This window comes from Panicum virgatum, chromosome 9K (genome assembly GCF_016808335.1).
Source record: "Panicum virgatum strain AP13 chromosome 9K, P.virgatum_v5, whole genome shotgun sequence".
Classification (NCBI taxonomy): Eukaryota; Viridiplantae; Streptophyta; class Magnoliopsida; order Poales; family Poaceae; genus Panicum; species Panicum virgatum.
In genome coordinates this window covers 60,913,218-60,936,071 of record NC_053144.1, presented here as the reverse complement: position 1 = coordinate 60,936,071, position 22,854 = coordinate 60,913,218, and the positions used below count along the sequence as shown (strand labels likewise).

Sequence of the window (22,854 nt, the reverse complement as noted above, 5' to 3'; positions counted from 1 at the left end):
TAGTATAATAAAGAGGTTCTTGGGTACACGCATGTACATCATGTAGAGATGTTTATCTTGGGGCGTTGAAAGTTACTCCCTCCATTCAATTTTGATAGATATATTTTTATAGTTTAGCACAATGATCAAAGGCAACAAGTGTGCTTATCAATCTAATAAATGCAACACAGACTTTTTTGTTGGTCCTCCAATGTTTTAACTGGAAACTTCTTGTTACTAATACTATTTATGGTCACAACCCATGCCAATAGCAAATGTAACTATTATTTTTGAACATTTGAGTTTTTGAAATATATCTATCAAAATTGGATGGAGAGAGTACTTTACAAACTACCGATATGGTGTGCCAACATGATAGGATATATAAAACAAAAGACTAAATTGGTTTGCATGGAGAAGTTTGAGGAGTTGAACCTTAATTGCAAGTTTGAGGATGAAAACACAAGTTGTCGTTTAATTTTTTTTTTGCGCAAATTTTATGTACATTTTCTTATAGAAACTTTTTTATATACCTTTGGCTGACCGATTTTGACCAAAAAATAACAGTGCAGCTATACATGAAAACACTCGTCACTCTTTTCTTCTTAGCATCAACTTTAATAAGGGCTTGTTTAGTTCGCAATTTTTTTTAAATTTTGGTACTGTAACACTTTCGTTATTATTTGACAATTAATATTCAATTACAAACCAATTTGACTTAAAAAAATTTGTCTCGTCGTTTATAGTTAAATTGTATAATGACTTATTTTTTCAACTGTATTTAATACTCCATGCATTTGTTCGAAGATTCGTTGTGATGAGTACTGTAGAAAAAAAATGAACTAAACATGGCCTAAAGGGGTAAAATTTATATTTTTCGAGTTTTACTGCTGACTCACCGTGTACTTGTGTCATCAGCTTACGGATAATCCTGAAGCTAAGGAGAAAGTGCAAGGATAAGTTTGGGACAATATGATAATGTCAGGGATCAGATTGAGCCCCCCTTTTTTTTTGAGTCAGATCAGATTAAGCCTTGGGCCAATGGCAACAGGATAACCCCGAATTGACTATCACCCATTCACCCTCCATTGTTAGGCTTTTGGCCGTCAGTCACAACGGCCCATCGCGCTTTGTACCGGATCTGCCTCCACATGAGGACATGACACAGGCAGGCTTGTCTTCAGTTCTTCAGTCCTTCCCCGATTGTAGCGCCCAGCGCAGCAGTGTCCTACTCCTTGCTCGACGGGTCACGCCGTCACGGTAGCCGCCGCCCCGCCGTCGCCATCCGCCTTTTCGCCAGGCGAGAGAAGGAAAGCAGCGCGCAGGCACGGCAGGACAGGAGAGATGGATTGGCCCGGCACCCAAACCCACCTCAAAAGCACCAAGGCTGTGTTTACATCTTTACTTGTAAATCCGTAAACACGAAAAAAATATCACATTGAATATTTTGACACATATATGGAGTACTAAATGAACTCTATTTACAAATTTTTTATATGAATGGACTGTAAATCGCGAGACGAATCTAACGAGCCTACTTAATCCATGATTTGCAACAGTAATGCTACAGTAACCATCCGCTAATTATGAATTACTTATGGATTAATTAGCATCATTAGATTCGTCTCGTGATTTATAACTCATTTGTATAAAAAATTTTATAAATAGACTTCATTTAGTAATTCAAATTAATAAAATTCCAACAAAAGATTTTTTGGTCTTCATCTAAACACGGCCCAAACCAACTGACAACCGGGCCCATCGATCACATCACCCCGCGGGTCCCCGCTTGCAGTCACACCAGCGCGACGCGGTCGTCCTCCATCCCCACAGCCCGAGCGTCGCGGCAGAGGCGAGAGATAAAGCTCGAGGAAGACGACCGGCGAGCGGCGACCAGGGGCGATATATAGCTGCACACACACAGGCCACAGTGAAATTGAAGCTGAAGAGGAAAAAATTCCCCAAAAATCGAAAGCGGGGAAAAAGAATCCCGGGATGCCGAAGATCACCTCGTCGCCGTCCCCCACCATCTCCGCCATGAATCCCCTCCTCCCTTCCTCCACCTTCCCCAAATCGCCCCACCCGCCGGACCTAAACCCTAGCGACCCGAATCCTAGCCCCTGCAGTTACCTCCTCCACGCCGATGCGGACGACGAGGCGCTGATCCAAATCCCCGGCCAGAACCCTAGCCTGGTGGGCGCCTCCGCGCCCTTCGCGCTGCTGCCGGCCATCGACCCCTCCCCGCACATCTCCTCGCAGTTCTACACCTTCAGCGCCGCCTCGTACGGGCTCATGCTGCGCTGCATCCTCGCCGGCCGCCCCGCCTCCTCCGACGAGGTCCGCGCCGCCACGTCGCTCTCCGTGCTCGCCTCGTGGCGGGCCGTCTGGAAGGACCGGAACGAGGACACCGCCTACCTCACCGCGTGGAAGCGCATCCAGGACAAGCTCGCAGCGTCGGCCGACGGGCGGCACCTCCACTTCAAGACCAACGCCGCGCAGCGCGTCTCCCACGTCGGCATGTGGAGGGACATAGTCTCGGAGGCGCACGCCGACCCTGACCTGCTCCGCCACCTCGCGTTCAAGGACACCGTCGACCGCATCAAGCAGTTGTGGACTGTGGGGGCTAAATTCTACGGTATTCCGGAATCATTTATCCGCGTATGTGTTGCTGCATGCCCCGTTTGTAAGGCTGCACCTGCTGGGCAACCTGATTCTGCCATTTCATCTCCTGGACGCGGGAAGCGGCGCCGCAGGTTTGAATACACCGAGACGCTGGATGTGCCTGCTCGAGATGTCCCGCGCAGGTTACAGCAATTGGCTGCCAAGCACAAGGTTGTCCTTTGTATCAGGCAGAAATATATAAGGTATAAGCCGTTCATGGCTGAGGTGAAGGATTATGCCTGCCACCGTGCTGGTTTCCCGACTTCAAGTGCTGGGACTGCTGCTTCCTCCTCAGCCAGTAATTCTGAGGGTAAGAAGGCACGGGTTCTAAAACGAGAGCCATACCAGTCAAAGAGGTGTGGTTGTGGGTTCCGTATTCGGGCAATTGTGCCAATAGCCAATTATAATGAAAAGGACAAGACTTTTGTGTACTTGGAGGAGGGCACTGCAGTGTTCAAGCTTTATGCAGTGCACTCTGGGCATGAGCCAGGCCCACTTGATGGCAATGCACGAATTGTTCACAGGTTGGTTGGTCATAAGGGGGCTCTTGAGTTTGATCCAGACATTTATGGTGTCAATGAGGAAGGGGATCCTACCTTTTCAGCAAAGGGGGATGAAGATGTTGATATTGATGATTCGCATCAGGCGGTCTTGCAACAAGTACGGGATCTCAGATCAGAAGTTCTCTTGCTAGAAGGGAAGGTGGGTAAGATGCACCCAGAATTGTTGGGGTCTCTGTCCACCGAGTTGTCTGACATTTTGCACAGGATTAGGAAGTTTAACTTGGAAGGTAATGTCTATCAGCCAGAGGAGACAATGATGGTAGGCAACGAAGAAGTCGGGGGATGGGGGGCAGGAGATGTGTCCCGCCATTTAGACCAGCATGATGGAGCATTCTGCAAGGATGATGAGATGCTTGATGATGATGATACTGATTTTGGCTCGAGCCTTGGACCTATTGTCTCATGGGATAGGATGGCAGCGGAGTGTGAAGATAGAAAGATGCTCATGGGCGATAGCCCAAAGTGTGACAAGTGGATGCTGAAGGATGATGTGGGTGACTTCGACGCGAAAAGTATTCTTAACTGTGGGGATGATGATGGCGTGGAGGATTCCAAGATCATCAAACCATTGATGCATGATGATACCATGGTAACTGACCCTAATTTGGTAGGTATTCATGTAGAAGGATTTTACACTGGAACAAAATGGTATGATTCTCCAGTATGTTTGGATTCCAGTGTTGATGCAGGTGATAGTAGTTTTAGGCATGGTGGAATTGTGTGAGCTGTGATAACCTGATAGCTGAAGGGTCTTGTAAATTCTGTATACTAGATGTATTTAGCTCACACCAATTTGATGTAGTGCCTGTAGGTGGAGCTTTAGTCAAAAGTAACATGTCTGCCCTATATACAGGCTGCATTTATCAAATCAACTTTTGTTTAACTTGTATATAGTACCTGTATTGGTTACTGGCTTGCTTCAAGATATTAATGTTATCTATTCTTGATTATTTTTCTGTGTTATTTTATATTTTGTTGGATTGCTCTGTGTCACGACAGCACGTGAGCTTGTCAACAGTTTGGATACAATTATGTGAGTTTTTTCTTTACTTCACAATGTTGTATCAGTCTCATTGTTCTCGATATGTTGCACCTACTATATTAACTATTAACTGCTAAGTATCTATGCTTAATCTGTTCATTTCCTTGTTCTGGACATTTCTTGGATGCAAAGATTTAGAGACTTGCTCGTATTTTTAACTTCTTTATTCCCCTCCACCCTTCTGAATTTTAAAATTATGCATGAGATAATGATACAATATTTTGTGTTATGCATCTACTGAGTCCAGTACATGTCATTTTTCCTCCATAATTCAACCTTCCTCCATAAATGGATAAATGTCATTTCAATGTTTGCAGTATAAATGCAGTGTATATTTTGCTGTGAAGTGGACTGGGGAACACATGTTGTGGGCCAACGTCATGTTTCGAAACTGTGTATTTGCAACTGCATGCTTCAATTCTCTCACATAATTTGCTATTTGAAATATGATAGCGTAGTAATAGATATGTAAATGCTTGCTTCGGCACCTTGGGGAACTAACAATACAGAAAATTACACAAATGATCTTGCATGTTTTGACTCTACAAATCTGGTCCCTTTCTTCAAGGAATGACGTAAAAGGTTATTTCATTCTGCTTCTCTGCCCTATTAGAAGTTGTCTTGGGTGTCAGCGTATGCATAGTATTGGATTTTCAAGGAGTCACTTTAGTTAGGATGACTGCATCACACCATTTCCTTTGCTGTAGCCTGTACATGTTTTTGACCCTGGTGGATTACTATTCATAAACCATGTCAATTGATCAAGTCACTAACCATTTGTTCTCGACTTTCAGTATATAGGTTCATCAGCAATTTGAGATGTGCAGGCTTTCAACTTGGGAATTCCTTCTGCTTATTGTCAGCCACTGGCATCAGATGGCATGCCATCAGTTTGAGTTTAGGAGAACCTAAGTTCACTCTTTATGTCTTTTCCATCTATGGTGCGGCATTATTTAGGAGCTATATGTTAGCAGGTTAGTGAAGGGCGGGCCTGGTGCAGCGGTAGAGCCTACCGTCTGTAACCGGAAGGTCCCGGGTTTGAGCCCCAGCCTCTGCACATTTGTGTGGGTAAGGCTTGGGGCTTAAAGACAACCCTTCCCCAGACCCCGCACAGTGCGGGAAGCCTACGGCACTGGGTACGCCCTTTATGTTAGCAGGTTAGTAATTAGTGTTACAATTTGGGCTCAATTGCGGCAAAAAAGCAGGCACACCAATGCTAACAATGGAACTAGTGTGGTCTGGTTAAACAGTTGAGCATAATATAGTGTATTGATCCCCTTTTTTTAAACTCTTATATGATTCATCTAGATCCATGATTTTGAGGGAGGAAATTCATAGCCATACTTCACATTCTTTCCTAAATTAATTGAAACATTCTGTTTATCGAATCAGGGTTAAGATGCTAAACTGAATATCTGGAGATAGCTTTTATGTGGTATGTAATACGCTCTATGCCTTTCCCATTAACTGAAATTGGCACTTGCAGCGGATTTTGAGCAACTTTCATACAGCCTGACAATGGATGTGATGAAATTGGTATTTATATGATGGTATGGCTGATGTATTCAAAGTGGAGGTTCCTGCATGAGTTAATATATCTGAACTAAGGTAAGAAGTGGCTGTAGTTTTTTTTGCAACACTCTTCTGAGAATACAAGGCTTATCCTAGATTATACAACAAGCCTGATTTCTGGACTTTTGATGGAAGCTAAGCCCTTCTGAATAAGCAGCACAAGGTTGAGTTGCTGCATGAATTGATATATCTGAAGTGAGGTAAGAAACGGTCTAGAGTCCCCCCCCCCCCCTCCTTTCACTTCTGGGAATCTAAGGTACTGCTTACACAAAAAACCTTTTTTGGTTGTGAGATTGTTGCCTATTAGCTAGCACGATCAGTTCTATTTGCTCAGAATGGATTAATCCTCTGAAACTCATTTCTCGACTTGGTTGCTCGCAGGAATGATGGGAATTGGGAAGAGCTGAGCTATAGTCCATTGATGAGGACATCAACACCAGCGATACATCCACACCAACACCAACACTGCTTGGGCCTATTACTCGTGCTCGTGCCCGTGCCCGTCAACTCCATCAAGGAAGCTCATTCTTAAGCTCTTGTCCATTATATTTAGACGATCGAAACGCGCACGCTTCTGTTTTGCTCAGGTTCAATGGAGAGGATAAGAAGGGGAGGGGATTTGCGTGGGCTGGATTTGGACAGCAGGACAGCACCAGTTTGTGACGTCGGCCCCGACCTCATCCGGACTCCGATTGAAGAGTTCAAGCACACCACAGAAAGCTTATGAAGTCTACTTTCAAGCGAATATGAAAACTCTAAGATATCTGTTCAGAGTTGGGCGCAATCCTTGTTTCCTTTCAGACTGACGCTCTGTCCATGGTGCTGCGCCACCAATTAGGCCCAATGGGCCATGTACCCCGTGGAGCCCATCAAGGGCGCATCCTAAGGTTGGAGGGGAGCTTCTCTGGTCGCCCTCCCGGTACTTATACCCCCCAGCTGCCGTCATGGAGGGGTGGGTTTTGTTTATCACGAACTAGCAGCTGCTACTCCTCCTGGAACGCGCGTGCTCATCCAGCCGCCTGTTTCCTTGTATTCATAACCCTGCAATCGTTCAATCCAGGCTGAGTTCTTGTTTTCCCCCTTGCGATTTCAGTGCATGTTTACTTGTTCTTGCGAGTTCTTTGATTTGCTTGCAGGACGGGTGCCCTCGTGGCCGGTGTCGCGCATCGCAAGGGCGCGGCGACCAGAGAGGAGGTGTATCGGTTGCTAAGGCGCAACACCTCTGGATTGCTGAAGTCGGACCGCCAACGTCTCCTCTTTTTCCCTCAAATCGAGTTATCCAGTTCGTCCTCACCGAAAGATCGGGAAATCCCCCCACGGGTTCCATCATCAATCCTCATGCCATTCCTCGTGACCAGAGTATGAACAGAGAATTACAAATATCATTCCACAGAAAATCATGTGTGGTACACCAGAACTGCAAAAAAGGGGCAATCACAACAGTGAAGTATCTGGTCTATTCCATGGAATAGTAATTACTGCTGGATAAAATCCATTTTTGGCCATCCAACTCTTACCTCGGTTTGGTTTTGGCCATCGAACTCCAAAACCGGGTATCTTCGACCACTCAACTGTCAAAACCGTTCATATTTAGCCATCCGGCTGTTTTGGTGACCGGTTTCGCTGACATCGACGCCGCGTGGCAGTGGGGCCCACTTGCCAGCGTTACAACCCCTCTGTTCTCTCTATCTCTCTCCTATCTCATCTCCTTCCTCCTCTCTCCTTCTTGCTCGCCGGCACGGCGGCGCGGCTTCCCCCGGCGCCCTCCCTCCCTCCCTCCCCTGAGCGGGGCGACGACCCCGTCCTCGGCGGCGTGGTCGGCCGGCGACGGCAGCCCCGCGCCCTCCACCTGTCCTCCGTGGCCCGCATTGCGGCGTCGAGGGCGTCGAGCAGCCCCCGTGCCCCCTCCTCCGTGGCGAGCCGTCGAGCTCCTTGTCCCAGCAGGCGAGCGCGTCGGGCCCGCCCTGGCGCACCCGGGCGAGCTCGGCCTGCGCCTTGCCCAGCTTGGCGACGGCGTGGAGGTATGCCCGGTGCACGCGCGCAGTGCGCACCTCGACGCCCAGCGCGCGGTACCGGGCCAGCACGCCCTCCCTGGACGCCGCGTCGCCGTCCCCTAAGGCGACGACGAGCGCGACGTCGACGCCGCAGAGCATGAAGAGCTCCCTCGCCCTCTTCTTGAACGCCTCCTTCCTCCTGCCGAACGTGCCGTCGTCGCCGCCGCCGGGGCAGGGGAGGAAGGAGGGAGTGTCGGTGGGGGCCACCGGGGCAGGGGGTGCGACAGTGGTGGGTAGGAAGGAGGAATCGGCGGGAGGGGCCGCCGAGGTAGGGGAGCTACGGCGGCGGTGCCCAGGGGAGGTGCGGCGGCGGTGGGTTTGGTCTGTTCGAGGACGAGCACCGCCGCTGGCTCGCCTGCACGCCACCACAGACCACGCCTACGACGCGGAGCACGCCCCGCCTCCCTGTTGCCACGCCTTGCTCCGCCGGGAACGGCACCGCGGGCGGAGCCGCCATGACCGCCAAGCAGAGGGACCGGGAGAGAGGAGAGAGGGGGAGAAAGAGAAAGAGAAAGAGGAGAGAGAGGATGGCTGACAAGTGGGCCCCGCTGCCACGTGGCGTCCATGTCAGCGAAACCGGCCACCAAAACAACCGGATGGCCAAATGTGAACGGTTTTGATAGTTGAGTGGTCGAAGATACCCGGTTTTGGAGTTCGATGGCCAAAACCAAACCGAGGCAAGAGTTGGATGGCCAAAAATGGACTTTATCCATTACTGCTAATTGAGGGATGCCTGGTATGTTCTGTGGGATCCTGAACATCTGAATAGCTGTGGTGAAGCAGTTTCTTTTGCCTGTCAGCAATGGAGATATGGTGATTTGGTCACTCATGTGTTGCTGTCAGTGAAAGAGCCTTACAAAGCTGAAGTGATGTGAGGAATCGACAGGCTTCTGTTCCTTTTGCTTCCAAGCTAATTATTGACCGCTACTTCAAATCATTGCATTGCATCGCCCATTTTCCCTGTTAGGCTAGCCAGTGATTTTAAGGCCGTGTTTAGTTCCCCTTATAATTCCAAAAATTTTCCAGCGCTACAGTAATTTTGAAGGCTTGACCACTAATTAAAAGTCTTAAGTGTGGATAACTGACAAAACCCATTCCATAACCCCCGGGTGTAATTTCGAGATGAATCTTTTAAGCCTAATTAGGCCATGATTGGACAATATCGTGCTACAGTAAATAATATCTAATGATAGATTAATTAGTCTTGTTAGATTCGTCTCGCGATTTAGAACCCATCCGTGTAAAAAGTTTTATAAATAGATTTTATTTAGTACTTCTAAATGCCAAGATTCCGTTTCCAAAATTTTTGGAAAATGGAACTAAACACTCTCTAAAGCCTCTGATGCTCCACATCATTTAACAACTCAAATTTTCATTGGGGGTTCATATGTCGGCAGCATAGGTTCAGTTTATTAAATCCTGGGCAATTGTGATCATTCATCTAACAGTTTTTAACTTTCAGTGCATAGGCTCAGAAAGCAAATGGTAACCTGCAGACCAGTTGACCCTGACACCAATCGTGCAAGTGGCGCCTGAAGATATTCTTACTAAATGGAACCTCAAGCACTCAAATCTATGTGCCGATCTCTCTACTGTACCACAATTCCACAAGCGTGATATCTAGGATATTACTTGTGATCTGAGGGGAAACTAGAATTTAACAAGTGACCCATGCTAGCCATTGCCCATTGCTTACTGCTATGCTACGAGGTACAGTTCGTCGGATCATTACATCTATCATCTAAGTGTAGCACTGCAGAGAGAAATAGAGAGTTAGGCCCTAGTGAAAGCTAAAGAGACTTTTCTAAAGAGGGTTGCTGCCGCGGTGTTCATGGTCATGTGTGATGTCTCAGCAGTTGCCAGTTTGCCACTGACGGTGACAAGCTGCCTGCATCATTAGACATCCTGCAGTGGCATTGGCCTGAGAATGCTGCAGATGCAGGCTTTGATTGCTATACTATGTGCACAGCCGGTTGCTTTGCAGCAGAGATGTCTGGCTATTACTGTGCTGGTTTGCAAGGACGAATGCCCTAATGATGCCTGAAAACAGTGGAATTGAATCTGGGCTTGATCGTCAGACGGATTCCCTTTGGTTCTTCATGTGTTTCCAGATAATCTTGTATGAGTTGCATTTGGGTCTTCACTAGTTGCTGCTATGTTCATGTACTGTGATACATATAAGTGTGGCATAATAAAAGTGTTAAAAGGTCTGTAGCAGACTAATATGTGCTGTGGTTGGCTGTGTCATCAATGATCTCTTTGTGATATTTATTGTTTGTGAAGTGATGAGCCTGTTAGTTTTTGCTTTGCTGATATCATGATGTGCCATCCTTATGGACACAGCTGTGAATGCGGTGATGCCACAATCATCAGAACTGCAGCAAGGGTAAACTCTGCAAAGGCAACAGATGACATTTGAGGTACGGCTCATGAATATCAGGCAATTAATGCTCCGTGAAATATGTTAAGTATATTCTGCGGTATGGTGAGCATCTGAATAGCTAGCTATACTATTTTGTTGCAAGTATCAGAATAAGCATGCTGAAGCAATTTCCTCTGTTCGCCAGCAAAGCTGAACAGGTGAAAGGGACGAAACGGTTCTCTGCAGTACTGCAGAGGGACTCGCTTCCACTAGGCAGGCTGCTGTTCCTTTTGCTTCAAGCAAATCATTGATGGCAATGTTAAATAGTTGCATTGCATTCTTCGATGTCTTCCAATTGGTTAACAAGTCACATTTGGATGAGGGGTTGAGCTTATCATTTGTCGGCAGCTTGTGTTTGGTTTACTGAACGCTGCCAACTGGGACCATTTATTTAACCATCTTCAGTTCTCAGATTAACAAATGAGTACATGCATGCATGGGCTTCAGTAAGCACATGGTAACAGTAACATGCATAGTAGTTGCACATGTACAGCAATTATGCAAGTGGTGTCGAAAGATAGCATTTGTGGAATGCATCCTCTTGCAAGCAACGCAAGTCCATGCAATGATTCTACAAAATATGGCCACAAGAATGATGGATATTTTTGTAGCCACCACGGTGAAATTATCAAGAACGCCTGTTGTTATGGTATGGGCCCGTTTAGCATGTATGGCCGGGGATCTCCCCTAAGCTTATCAAGTGGAGGCAACTAGCTGAAGCGACTCTTATTGCTACCATGATCGCCGGATCATGGGTCACCTTATTCCTGGTCATGCGTAGTGCCCACTTGCCTCTGCAGCTGATGGCGACCGCGATGATAAGTTTGCCGCGGTCTGAGAATGCTGGAAGCGTCGGCTACTGTGGCTTCGCTCGAGGTTAGTAATTTTTTGAAATGGAAGCTCGAGGTTAGTAATAAGTACTCTCTCTGTTTTAAATTATAAGACATTCCAACAATTTTGAAGAGTCAAATTTTTTTATGTTTGACCAAATTTATATAATAAAATAATAATATTTATTATATAAATTAAGTACCATTAGATTCTTTATTAGTTATATTTTCATAGTACATCAATTTGATATCATAAATATTTATATTTCTCTCTATAATCTTGGTCAAACTTGAGATCGTTTTGACTCTCCAAAATTCTTGGGATGTCTTATAATTTGGAACAGAGAGAGTAATAAGCTTCCCAGGCAGCAATTCTCTCATGTTTGCCTGAAGTAGTACTGTACTGGAGCCGGCTCCATCTGGCCTTAATCAGATGGGAGCCCCTTTGGTCCATATCTGCATGTGTGTTCAGATAACGTTGTGTGTGGAGATTGCGTTAGCAGCAGCTTCTCTTGCATGTGTGCAGGCCAAATGCAAGTGACCAAGGTCTGCACCGGTCTGAGATGCCATGTGGACTGTGGTTGTCGTCTGTGTTGTCATCGGTCACTCTTTTTTTTTTTAAAGATACGGTCACTCCTTTCCTCTGCCATATTCCCTGTTGGTTGCAGTAGTAAAGAGATATGTTTCAGTGATAACCTGAAGTCATCTGTTGCTAACCTTGTACTCAACTTGCAGTCCGGAAAGCTGTACTGTACAATTGACTCAAGGTTAAATCGTAAAAGGGACCTTCAACTTGCAGCAATCGGACCTAGTGAGAGCAGGCCTCACTCAGTTCTCAAGTTCCCATTTGAAAGTTGTAAAGCTCCTCTCAGTGTTGCTTCAAGTCAGTTCTGAAATGCAGTCTCCAATCCAGGAAGGGACCTTCCAAAACTTGGTCAAAAGTTCAATTTCTTCACTTGAAATGTGGTTTAACTTGTGATGAAGATCCGGCACAAGTCACTTACATTAATCTCTCCATGGCTCCGCAAATACCCAAATGCCATCTCGCTGATCAACTGTGAGGGCATGGCGCTCGAAGCGGCTGCTGTTGGCGCCGACGCGCCGCACACCCTTCGTGATCAGACGAACACCGCGGGCGTCCGCGTGAGCTGCACGGGAATCGGGATGCGTCGTCCGCCGCGTCTCTTTCCAGGCCCCGCCGGAGCTGGGCCGTTGCGTTCTGCGATGACGGGATGTGATCCAGGTGCCTACACACAGTTGACGCACTTCTTCGTCTTGTTTCGAGCTGACGCGCTCGTCATGCTTCTGTTGAACAATCATGTGTGGTCTCGCGTCCGATGGCTCTTGTGCCGGCCGGCGTATGAACTGTTTCTCGCTGGATGAGCCCTCGTGTGTCGTGTCTCCGCAGGGCCGTACCGGCAAATTCGAGGGCCCTGTGCGAAACAATGGACTTGGTCCTAGTGACCTAGTGTAGGATCACGAATACCAAGCGATAGCAGCCGGCAAGTGTGATAAGCGCGATGTGCTGTGTGAAAGCATAAATGTTAGAAGTCACACGTGTGACTGGCAATTAAATCATCACAAAAGGTCTAATAACTATTTTTTTGTTCCAGAATAATTTCTTTTATTGCTGGAACAATTGTTATTGTTTGAGCAACAAAATTTTTTTTCCAAAAAAAATTGTTTTAGCAACAAAGCATTGAGGGGCCTGGTTTATTAGGCCGATTTTAGGTTCAAAATATGGAATCCTGGAGAGGTTGTGGTGCTGTGATAGGTCCACTCGAGATCACACATCTGACCCCGAGTAGCACCATGTAAAAGGAAGTGATAAGTGATACGCCTACAATGATTTATCTTTTAGGAGCAATTTGGGCCATATTTTGCTACAAATTGGATTAATAATTAACTAAATTAAAGTATTTACATGACTATATCTAATGTATATCTAATATTTTGGGGGCCCTTCAAATTCGGGGGCCCTGTGCGGTCGCACGGTCCGCACGTGCTTAGATACGGGCCTGGTCTCCGAGTCCGGCCATTCGGTAACCTGTTTCTGACAACGAGGCCGGACTGCAGAGCTAACGAGCCTCCGAGTTCGTCGTTGGCTTGTGTTACGGTGACTGAAGCAGCTCAGCCATCATCCCATCGAGACGTGGAGCAGACCGCGCTCGCATGCATCGTTCCGGTGCCTGCCGCCGATCTTACGCAGCTTTGATTCGAGCTGGGGAACGCATTCGCCGGTCGACTCTGATCTCATTCACACACACCGCTTCCCAAAGCTCAGAAGATGCATCGATCCATCAGCGTCGCCGTCCCAGGTGTGCGGCGTCAGGAACAAAGGCTCGCTCGGGCCAGCCGTCCAGGGAGCACCTGCCCAGAGTTCGCAGGAAGCTGCACCTCCGGAGGGAAAAATCGGGTGGGTAGGCGGTACCCCAGGTGGGCAGGTGCGTTTGGCCAAAGTTGCCGAAGCATCAGCATCTCCAAACACAACGTGATTCAAGCTCGCCAGCCGTCGCGCTCGCCACTCCTCGCCTCCATCCAACACGTTGTTGCCTGGATTCGCTTGGCATGGAATTCGAATCCAACCGCCAGGGAATTTGTTCGACAAAGTTCCCTTTTCCCCTGAATCTAGCACGGACTGAATTCTACTACCGCGTCCTACCACACCAGTAGTTTTCAGCAGGCAGGAAGACGCGAACAGAAGCGAGCGAGCACGAGGACCAGGCCATGCACGAGACGGCGGCCACGGCAACAACCAAAGCTCGCTCACGCACCGGCGCAAGCGACGGACAGGGACACAGAGAGTCAGAGTGACGACGGGTTGGTGACCCAACACGCACCAACCTCGCCGGGGCGCGCGTAACAGGTGCAGGTAGGCACGCGGTGACCTGGATCCTCTGACCGCGACGCCGGCTGGGGTAAAACTGAAGCCTGCAAAAAGGGGGAAAAAGAAGCAGGTGTAAGTTGTTCGTCCAGCTGGGCAAACGACCGAAAGTGAAGCACGAATCGGACCTCGTGCCGAGCCGCGATTAAAGCCTTCGCTTAAACAAAGGATCGTCAGGACGAGGGCGTCGCCGTCCTCCAAGATCGTGGAGGATCCTGTAGGAGCATAAGCTTACCTCAGAGCCATGAGCGACCCCGGCACGCATCCGGTTCCTTTGATCAGAATACTAATGCTCGTACGAGCACTGTCGCTTTCCCTAGCTTCTGCAGACTCCAGGAATCCAGCGATCCAGATGATGCGGGGAAAAGATTTTTCACAGGAACGTGCCGCGTGCTGCCCTCGATCGAAAGAAAATAAATAAATGAATTGCAGGAGCGAAGCACGAACGCGATCCGGTGAAACTGAAACAGGCGCACATGGAATGGGAGGGGGGATAGAAAGGAATCGGAGGCCGCGGGCACGGGGTAGCTAGGGGCTTGGCGCGAGGCGAGGGCGGGCACACGCCGCGGCGGACGCGGCACATGCGCGGTGCCGCGCCGCGCCGGGCAGCGACAGGCGCCCACCGTCCGGCCACGGTCCCCCCCGTGCGATCTCGTCGGTTTCGAGGCGATTCGGGCCGTCGGGCTCGGACCCCGAGTCCGCCCGGCCGTTCCCCGACCCGTCCGCCACCGCCACAGGGCCCCGCCGCGCCGCTCGCGCCGGGCACATGCCGCTGCTCTGGCGCCGGCCTCGCGTGAGCGCGTGGGGCGTCGACACGTCCGCGCGCTCGCTTTGCCTTCTCCCCACATCGGAGCCGCGCACATGCGCGGAGGAGGCCGGAGCGGGGTGGCGCGCTGCCCCACGCGCCGATCCGTGCCCGGAGCCCGAGGGCGCACCACGTCGCCCCGACGGCCAACCGGGAGGCGCCACGCGCACACTTGCACTTCCGCCCGCACGTCCCTGCCTCGCCCGGGCCTAGCCGTTGCCGTGTGCTGCCGCCTGTTCCCTGGCGGCGTGGTTTCTGCACGGCTACAGCACTAGGGGCCTCGGAGCAGGCGGCCGCTGCGTGCGTGGCGCGCCGGCATATGCCGCGCGGCCTGCCGTGTCCCTGAAGTCTTGGGGTCGCGACAGCCCGGTAGGGGTCCAAACTCCAAGGCACCCTGCCCGAGAGGCCAAGGGGTGTTCCCGTCCACCGTCCACGGTAGGGTCTGGCGTTCGGTTGGACCGGACCCGCGCAACGCCGCGACGGTCGAGCGCACGCGGCACGCCGCTTCGCTGCCGCCGTTTCCGCGCGCCGCCCACACACGGTCGTTTTCCCGCGTGCCGCCGCCGCCTGTCACGGGCCCTTCCGGTGGCCACGCGGTCCCAAGTCCTAGCCGTGCCCCAGCCTAGCCAGTGACACGCACCTTTGATTACCGAGTGTCACTAGGAGGACAGGGGTCTCGACACGGGGATCGCATCACCATCACATGCATGCTGATCCGATCCGATCCGGTAGCCTACTAGCCCATCAGCCGGCCACAACGAGGTAGTAGTAGTAGAGCGGGTCACGTTCCTATCTCGCTCGTGTATGCCATTGGGCCAATAAATAACGCTGGGTGCGGCACTAGCTGGACGGCGGCGTGCTTTCCGTCTCCGGCGATCTTGTCGGCAATGCAAGAAACTCACTCCCTAGCCCCTAGCTATGAGGAAGGCAGAAATAATTTATAGCCTGTTCGGCTGCGCTAGTTTGGCTGGGCTGGAACCAGCCAGCGCTGATTTCGTCCTCGGCTCCAAACGGCACGAGCTGACGTCGCTAACGACCGGGGCGGTGGGTACGCAAAGCGAGCGCTCCGGAAAAAAAACCCGAGCAAGACACCGACCCGAGACCGCGCGACGCGGATCCACTGTCAGCTCGCCACGCATGCGGACGGACCCACCTGCCAGGGAGCGTGGGCAACCACGTGAGGACGCCCGAGATCGTACACATCTCCATCTCCAATTATTTTAAGCGGAGGTGATGCCGGCGGACGACGTCTCCCGTTTCAAGGCAACAACGGAATCAGCCATGGCTGGCTCCAGCCCAGCCAAACTAGCGGCGAACAGGGCCTTACTTGGAGCAAGCAAGAGATATGTAAAAACACACACGGTTGCACACCAGCATCATCCCACTATCATCGCAGATCAAGAAAAAGACCGGCAAATGATCCACCCCACGATCCGTGTCGATCTGTGGAGGGGGGACAAGACAAACGACCGGCATTGGAAACGGACCCTGGACGTGTGTAACTTTGGGAGGAAGATCACGTGCGATGTCCCTCATCATGAGCCAGAAAGTCGCAACCTGGTAGAACCAACCTGAAAGGATGTGCACGGCGGGCGAGAAATTCTGCGAGGTGGGGGGGGGGGGGGGGCAGATAGAAAGGGCATGTGCGGAAAGGACTGCATCATTAGGGGATAGATCTGCAGGGGTCAAGCTACTCGAATGGCTCCATTATGAGATCTCGGCCGGGTTTTCTCCTACCTTCCGACTCGGGCTTCACTCGCAAGCAAATCCAACTGGGGGAAATCGATCGATCTGACCGGAGCCCGACCGGCGATCGAGCGAGCAGCGGCGCCGACGGGAACCGGGCGGCGGACACGATCGAGAGCCCAGCCGGCATGAGATCGACACGACGGGACGCAGCGAGAAACTCTGCTGGCTGCCACCACAACGTGCCTTTTCGGATCGCAGGTTTGTGGCAACAGAATCACTGTTACCGGATGGACTTGAGACCAACTAACCTCGATTAATTAATGACGACACAGATCACCCCTTTCTAATGAAAAGAACCTCTGATGGGAGAGAGAGTTCTTTGCGTCCTCGGAATTCTTTGGCGACCGCCGATGGTCTTGTTTCTCCTCGGAATTCATGGCGCGTTTAGTCTTTTCTAATGTGATTGGCACCCTGACACGTTTTTTTGTTTTCTGACCGAGGGATCATGAATTCCGGCTCCGGCCCGTCCTTCTTTGGCCTGCATTGACAAGTCCAAGAAAGAGAGGAACCGTGAGTTAGCTTGGACGGCAAGCAACAGGGGAAGGGGATGGAGGATGGACGCGCGGCGGCGCTGGGCCATCAGCCACTGACCCGTCTGAACGGAGGGAGATGCCTCGGCCTTGCCCGGGCCCACGGTTCGGTGGGATCGGACTCGCCGCGCATCTGAAAATCGTAGTGCGGGCTGGCGCGTGTGCGTGTGCGTGCCAGCGTGCGCGCAAGCTGGGCGCGGCAGGTGGGGACGGGAGCCAGCTCCGCGCGGTGGTCTCCGACCTCCGAGCGCGGTGGCCGGTGGCGGTGGTTGACCCGGGGCCGCCGCTATCAAGGCCCGCCGACGCCCCGTTCCGTTTCCGGCAAAGAACTTTTGTAGTTTGCTTCCGGTTCCCCGCCGGATCACACCGAGCCGGACCACGTTTCCTCAAGTGTGAACGCCCACACAGGCAGACGCAGCCACCGGGTGTTGAGACGTTCCGGTCGTCCCGCCGAAAGCCGGTGCGCGTTCCGTGCCCTCGCGACGCGCCCGTCGCCGTCGCCGGCGAGCACGCCGAGCGGAAACTGGCGATTGCTAAAACCAGTAACACTGTAACAGACAGTGAGCGTGGTGGAGTGCCGGAGCAAGCGACCACTGCTGTACCCGTGCGTCCGGGCGCACGAAAGAATCTGGAAAAGGCGTGGGGCGCCAGCGCGTGGGCGTGGGCGCGGGCGCGGCGCGGCAGGCTGCCAGGTGCCTGGTGGCGACCACGCGTGGGGCCCGGGGCGCGGCGATCCCCCATCCTCTTCCTCTCCGCTCCATCCCTTCCCACGGCGGCAAAGGCCAGTGAGTCATCACTTTCCCACCGGATCCCGCAAGCTTTTTGCACACGGCAGCGTCTCCGCCTCCTCCTACTACTAGTAGTGGCTCAAAAAAATAAAAAAAATTGCAACACGACCCGTTGGGTCCAACTCCAGTAGTCCAAGCGCATACCGTTCCGTTTGCCCGGTCCTCGCCCACGACCGCAGTTTGACTCTGGAGCCCGGGCCGAACGCCCGAACCCACGCAACGATCCGTGGGCAGGGATCGCCTGAAGTCGCCGGTCTCGAGCTCGTCCCCCATTTTAGACGGGCGCTGACCCAGACAACCCCGGCCAGCCATCCCCAGACGCCCGCCCGCGCGCGCGCGCCCAGGCCCCAGACACAGGCAGGCGGCAGCCACCAAGCGCCAGCACAGACCGAAGCGAAATCCCACCGTTCCCGCACCCAATTTTGAACCAGCGCGACGCTCCGTGGCCGCAATCCCCAACCAGATTTACGATCCCCCCCGACCGAACCGAAATCTCCGCCAGCGCTGCAGCCCTGCCCTGCCCTGCCCAGGAGGAAAGAAACGCACGCCCCCGCGGGAAAGGGAACCGTCGCGACGCGAGAGCCCGGGAAGGGAAACTGAAGCGGAGCGGAGGGGAGGAGAGGCCGAGGCCGAGGCGAGGAGGACGAGGAGGAGGGTTCCGGCGATGGAGCGGTGCCATCCCTCCGAGGTGTACGAGCTCTTCGTGCGCCACATGAACACCCCGAGGTAAGGGGAGGTGTGTGGGGGCCTGGGGGGTGGGAGGGGGGGGGGGGGGGATTTCCTCCCTTTTTTCAGCGGTTCTTGTTCTTGGGTCATTTCCTTCGGGTGGGGCGGTCGGTGATCGGTCGGCGACGCGCAGGGTGGCGGTGGACAACGGCGTCTGCGAGACGGCGACGCTGGTGCAGGTGCACAGCGCGCGGAAGCACGGCGTGCTGCTGGAGGCGGTGGCGGCGCTCTCGGACCACGGCGTCTGCGTCCGCAAGGGCTACATCTCCTCGGACGACGGGCGGTGGTTCATGGACGTCTTCCACGTCACCGACGCCGCGGGCCGCAAGGTGGCCGACGCCGACGCGCTGCTAGCGCGCCTCGAGTCCTCGCTCTCCGCCGACGCATTGCCGCCGCGCACGCCGCCTGCGGCCGGGGCGGCGGCGGGGGTGCACACCCTGCTCGAGCTCGTCGGCGTTGACCGCCCGGGCCTCCTCTCCGAGGTCTTCGCCGTGCTGCACGACCTCCGATGCGGCATCGTCGACGCCAGGGCGTGGACGCACGGCGGCCGCGTCGCCGCGCTCGTGTTCGTGCGCGACGAGGAGACGGGCGCGCCCATCGACGACGCGGTGCGGGTCAGACGCGTCGAGTCCAGGCTCAGGCACATCCTCCGCGGCGGCGCGCGCGGCGCCAGGACTGTCGTCCTCGCCGACGCCGCGTCCGTCAACCTGGACCGGCGGCTCCACCAGCTGCTCAACGAGGACGGGGAGGCCGGGAGCCGCGCCGACCAGGCGGAGCAGCCCACGACGACGGCGGTCGCGGTGCAGGATTGGGGGGAGAGGGGGTACTCGGTGGTCACCGTGAGCTGCCGCGACCGGCCCAAGCTTCTCTTCGACGTCGTCTGCACATTGACGGACTTGGATTACGTGGTGTACCACGGCACGTTCGACACCGACGGCGATCACGCGCAGCAGGTGAGGCTTCTAGCCGTTTCTTTCTCGATTGATCCGCAAAGATTTTTTTTTGGGTGAAGCAGGTTGGGGCTACACATTTGGAGCCCTTGACATGTATCCCCCGAATTTGCTTGCGCTAATTTAGGGCCGCTATTGCCAAATTCTCCATCCTCTGGAGTTCTTGTGTTGGAGTGCCTCTCATGAATCTCGACGTTTCCATGGGTGACAGATTGCGTTAGGCGTATGATCATCCTGCCATTTTTTTCTCACTCACTTTTACCCAACTTTTACCTTTTGTTTGCCGTGATTGTGATTCTTGTGTGAGCTTGAAGTTAATAAGGTCTGATAATATTTTGATGGCTTCTGTTCATGAAAAATTCCCTTTCACTGAATTTTCTGGGACTTGTCAGTCAGGTCAAATAAAATGGAAGAAGTAGTAGATTATCCCATTTACATTGTTACATTGTTCTGCCATCAAAATTGAATCCCCTGTATACTATCTATATTCATGACATCAAACCTACCGAAATGCTGATGCCAACTGAATTCAGACAGTGAACTCTGCACGGCTGTTGAATTCATTCATTTTTGTCTCTGAATTTGAGTCCGTTCGATTAACCGTTGCTTGGTTTGGCGGCAGGAGTTCTACATCAGGCGGTTGGACGGGCGGCCAATCAGCTCTTTGGCCGAGAGGCGGCGCGTGATCCAATGCTTGCAAGCGGCCATCGAGAGGCGCGCATCCGAGGTGCGTGATCGCTGAATATCTCCCTTCCTTTCCCTCCATGCCACGCCACCGCGGCAAAAGCACCCGATTCCGGAATCCTCCCATCTTCACACTACAACGGAGTACTCCTACTCCTAGTGGCAGCGAAAGTCTCTTTCGTTGTGCCCTACTTTCCACTTCACCGCCATGTGTTCGGCGGAAATCCCAGTCGCGACCCTTCTAACGCTGTTGATCCTCTGCCTTGTGGTAGGGCGTCAGGCTGGAGCTGCGCATCACCGACCGCCGCGGGCTGCTGGCCTACGTCACGCGCGTGTTCCGGGAGAACAGCCTCTCGGTCACGCACGCCGAGATCACCACCAGGGGCGACATGGCCATGAACGTGTTCCACGTCACCGACGTGGCCGGCCGGCCGGCGGACCCCAAGACCATCGACGACGTGATCCAGAGGATCGGCACGGAGAGCCTGCGGGTGGATGAGGAGCGGTGGCCGCGCCTGTGCTCCACGGAGGGCGACGCGGGCCGCGGCGGCGGCGCGGGGATCTTCTCGCTGGGGAGCCTCGTGAAGAAGAACCTGGTCAGCCTTGGCCTCATAAGATCCTGCTCGTGAGGACGTGATCAACGGTGGGACCCTTGTGTAAATATGGGATGGTGCATGGGTTAGTTTGTAAATTGAGTAGGAGTTTAATTTGCCGTTTCTAGCTTTCGTTGCCACGTGTACATAGTAGTAAGTGGAAAGGAAAGGCTTTAAAAGTTACTGGTCGGCAACAGCTGGGGCCTCAGTGGGGCCATGTATCTATCTTCCTTTTACATGAAAATAGACAGATGGGTGAAATATAATACATCCATGTGGAGCTGTACATACCTTATGATGGTAACTAGTAAATACTTGTTCAGCATTTAACCGTGCGTACACATCCAGTGTCAATTTTCCCTTGTTGTGCGCTCCAGTATATGAGATAGGGCAGAAAACAAATAGCCAATGGAGCTCTATTCTAAGATATTGAAGTATATTGTGTTGACTATATGTATTACCCACTAGTCAGCATCATGAATCTTTGTTCTGCTGTTATGCAATGAGAAAGAGAGCATCTCCTCTTAATGAAACACAGTGGGACCGTCATAAACCACCCGAGGTCAAGTTTTTAGTAAGAAAAAAGAGAGTACATATCCTCGTTCCAACCCTAAAAAGCCATGGTAGTGACTCTTGCCAGACCACAAGGGGATCTCATGTGAACAGTGAGCTTGATTCGCGTAATTTTGAAGATGCTGCCACGTGGCACTTTAGAAGAGTAATCGTAACAATATTAAAGTTTACCGATGCACATTAAAAAAGTCAAAAAATTGAGGTCACGCAACAGGATAATCAGCCGAACATGACAGTTTAATTTAACAAATTTCGTTTGAACTTTCAGGAAGCAAACCGCCCTCGTCAAAAGCTTCGCACAAGAACCCCCCCCCCCCCCCCAAATTGGCCTACAAAATCATCGACTCAAGCACAGCTTTCTCTCCGCGGTACAACTTTCAACGTAACTACCGACACTTCTTCTTAATGAAATGTTGCCCAGGCAAGTTCTCGAAAAAAAAACGTAGTTACCGACATCGTTTCGCTGTCAGCTCAAAACAAAAACGTTTGACTTGTTACAGCCGCACTGGAAATTCGGTTCAAGGAGACGCTGCAGACCAATGGATCCCTGAGGTGTCCCCCTGCAGTGACATATGCGCTCACGGGCTCACAGCTCGCCCTGTCCCCTCAATAAGAAACCGGGAAAAGAATCCACGCACGCTCGCAGCAGCACGCACGTACTAGCACGCACTGGGTCGGCCGGCATATCGCTATCACAGGAATTTTCGCCGCCCTCCCAGTCCCCTCTCGGTTATTTTTTCCCCTCTCGGTTCTCGAAGGCGCCGCCCGTACGATACCTGCCCGCCCGGACACGGTGGCGCGGCTGCGATCTCCTCGGGACGATCGGGTCACCGAAACGCCGCCGCTTTAGTTTAACCGGGTCGTGCTCTGCTCATGCCGTCATGCGAGCGGGGGGCGGGGCCGATCCAGGCGTTGGCGGCAAGAAACGAGAAGAGCCCCGCCCCCAACCACCGCCGACCCACCGCCCAACCGCCGCGGATCGGACCAGAAGCCCTTGGTACGAGGCGGGCGGCGAGGCGCTTCGCGGATCGCCGTTGCTTTCGGGGGGCCTGGATCGGCTGGGGAAAATGACCGCCCAACCTTTCTCAAACTCGTTCCTCGACCGACCTCTTGCCGGCCGCCACGGAGTCCCGAGTCCTCTGCCTTCCCCTCTCTGTTGTGAGCGCGAGAGGGAGGAGAGATCGGGGAGCAGGCGAGTACGTGCCCGGCCGGAGTGATACTGCTTCGGGGTTTGGTCTGGGGGCCGGGCCGCTGCGTTCGTTGCCGGTTTGAACCGGCGAAAGCGACGGGTGGTTGCGGTGCGGTGGAGTCCATGGGTGGGGAGCAAAACGTGCGGGAAACCATCCTGTGTGAATGTGGTGGGTTCAGTTCGGTGTGCTTGTGACGGGGCGGCTACGACCGCCATCGCCATTAATCAACGCCAAGTGGACAACTGGGTGCAAGGACGCC

General features: G+C 52.5%; 2 protein-coding genes across 2 annotated transcripts; both read left to right on the top strand.

The window, feature by feature from the left end:
- The first annotated feature begins 1,859 nt into the window (after nucleotides 1-1,859).
- Nucleotides 1,860-6,893, top strand: LOC120653018. The gene is made up of 2 exons (XM_039931002.1): nucleotides 1,860-6,017; nucleotides 6,199-6,893. Exon 1 carries the CDS (start codon nucleotides 1,975-1,977, stop codon nucleotides 3,925-3,927), a length of 1,953 nt encoding a protein of 650 aa, XP_039786936.1. The 5' UTR covers nucleotides 1,860-1,974; the 3' UTR covers nucleotides 3,928-6,017; nucleotides 6,199-6,893.
- An 11,093-nt stretch (nucleotides 6,894-17,986) lies between these two features.
- LOC120653017 (ACT domain-containing protein ACR8-like) lies at nucleotides 17,987-21,162 on the top strand. Its single transcript, XM_039931001.1, has 4 exons — nucleotides 17,987-18,605; nucleotides 18,739-19,558; nucleotides 20,178-20,282; nucleotides 20,512-21,162. The coding sequence occupies exons 1-4, from the start codon at nucleotides 18,544-18,546 to the stop codon at nucleotides 20,866-20,868; spliced, it is 1,344 nt and encodes a 447-aa protein (XP_039786935.1). The 5' UTR covers nucleotides 17,987-18,543; the 3' UTR covers nucleotides 20,869-21,162.
- The last annotated feature ends 1,692 nt before the right edge of the window (nucleotides 21,163-22,854 follow it).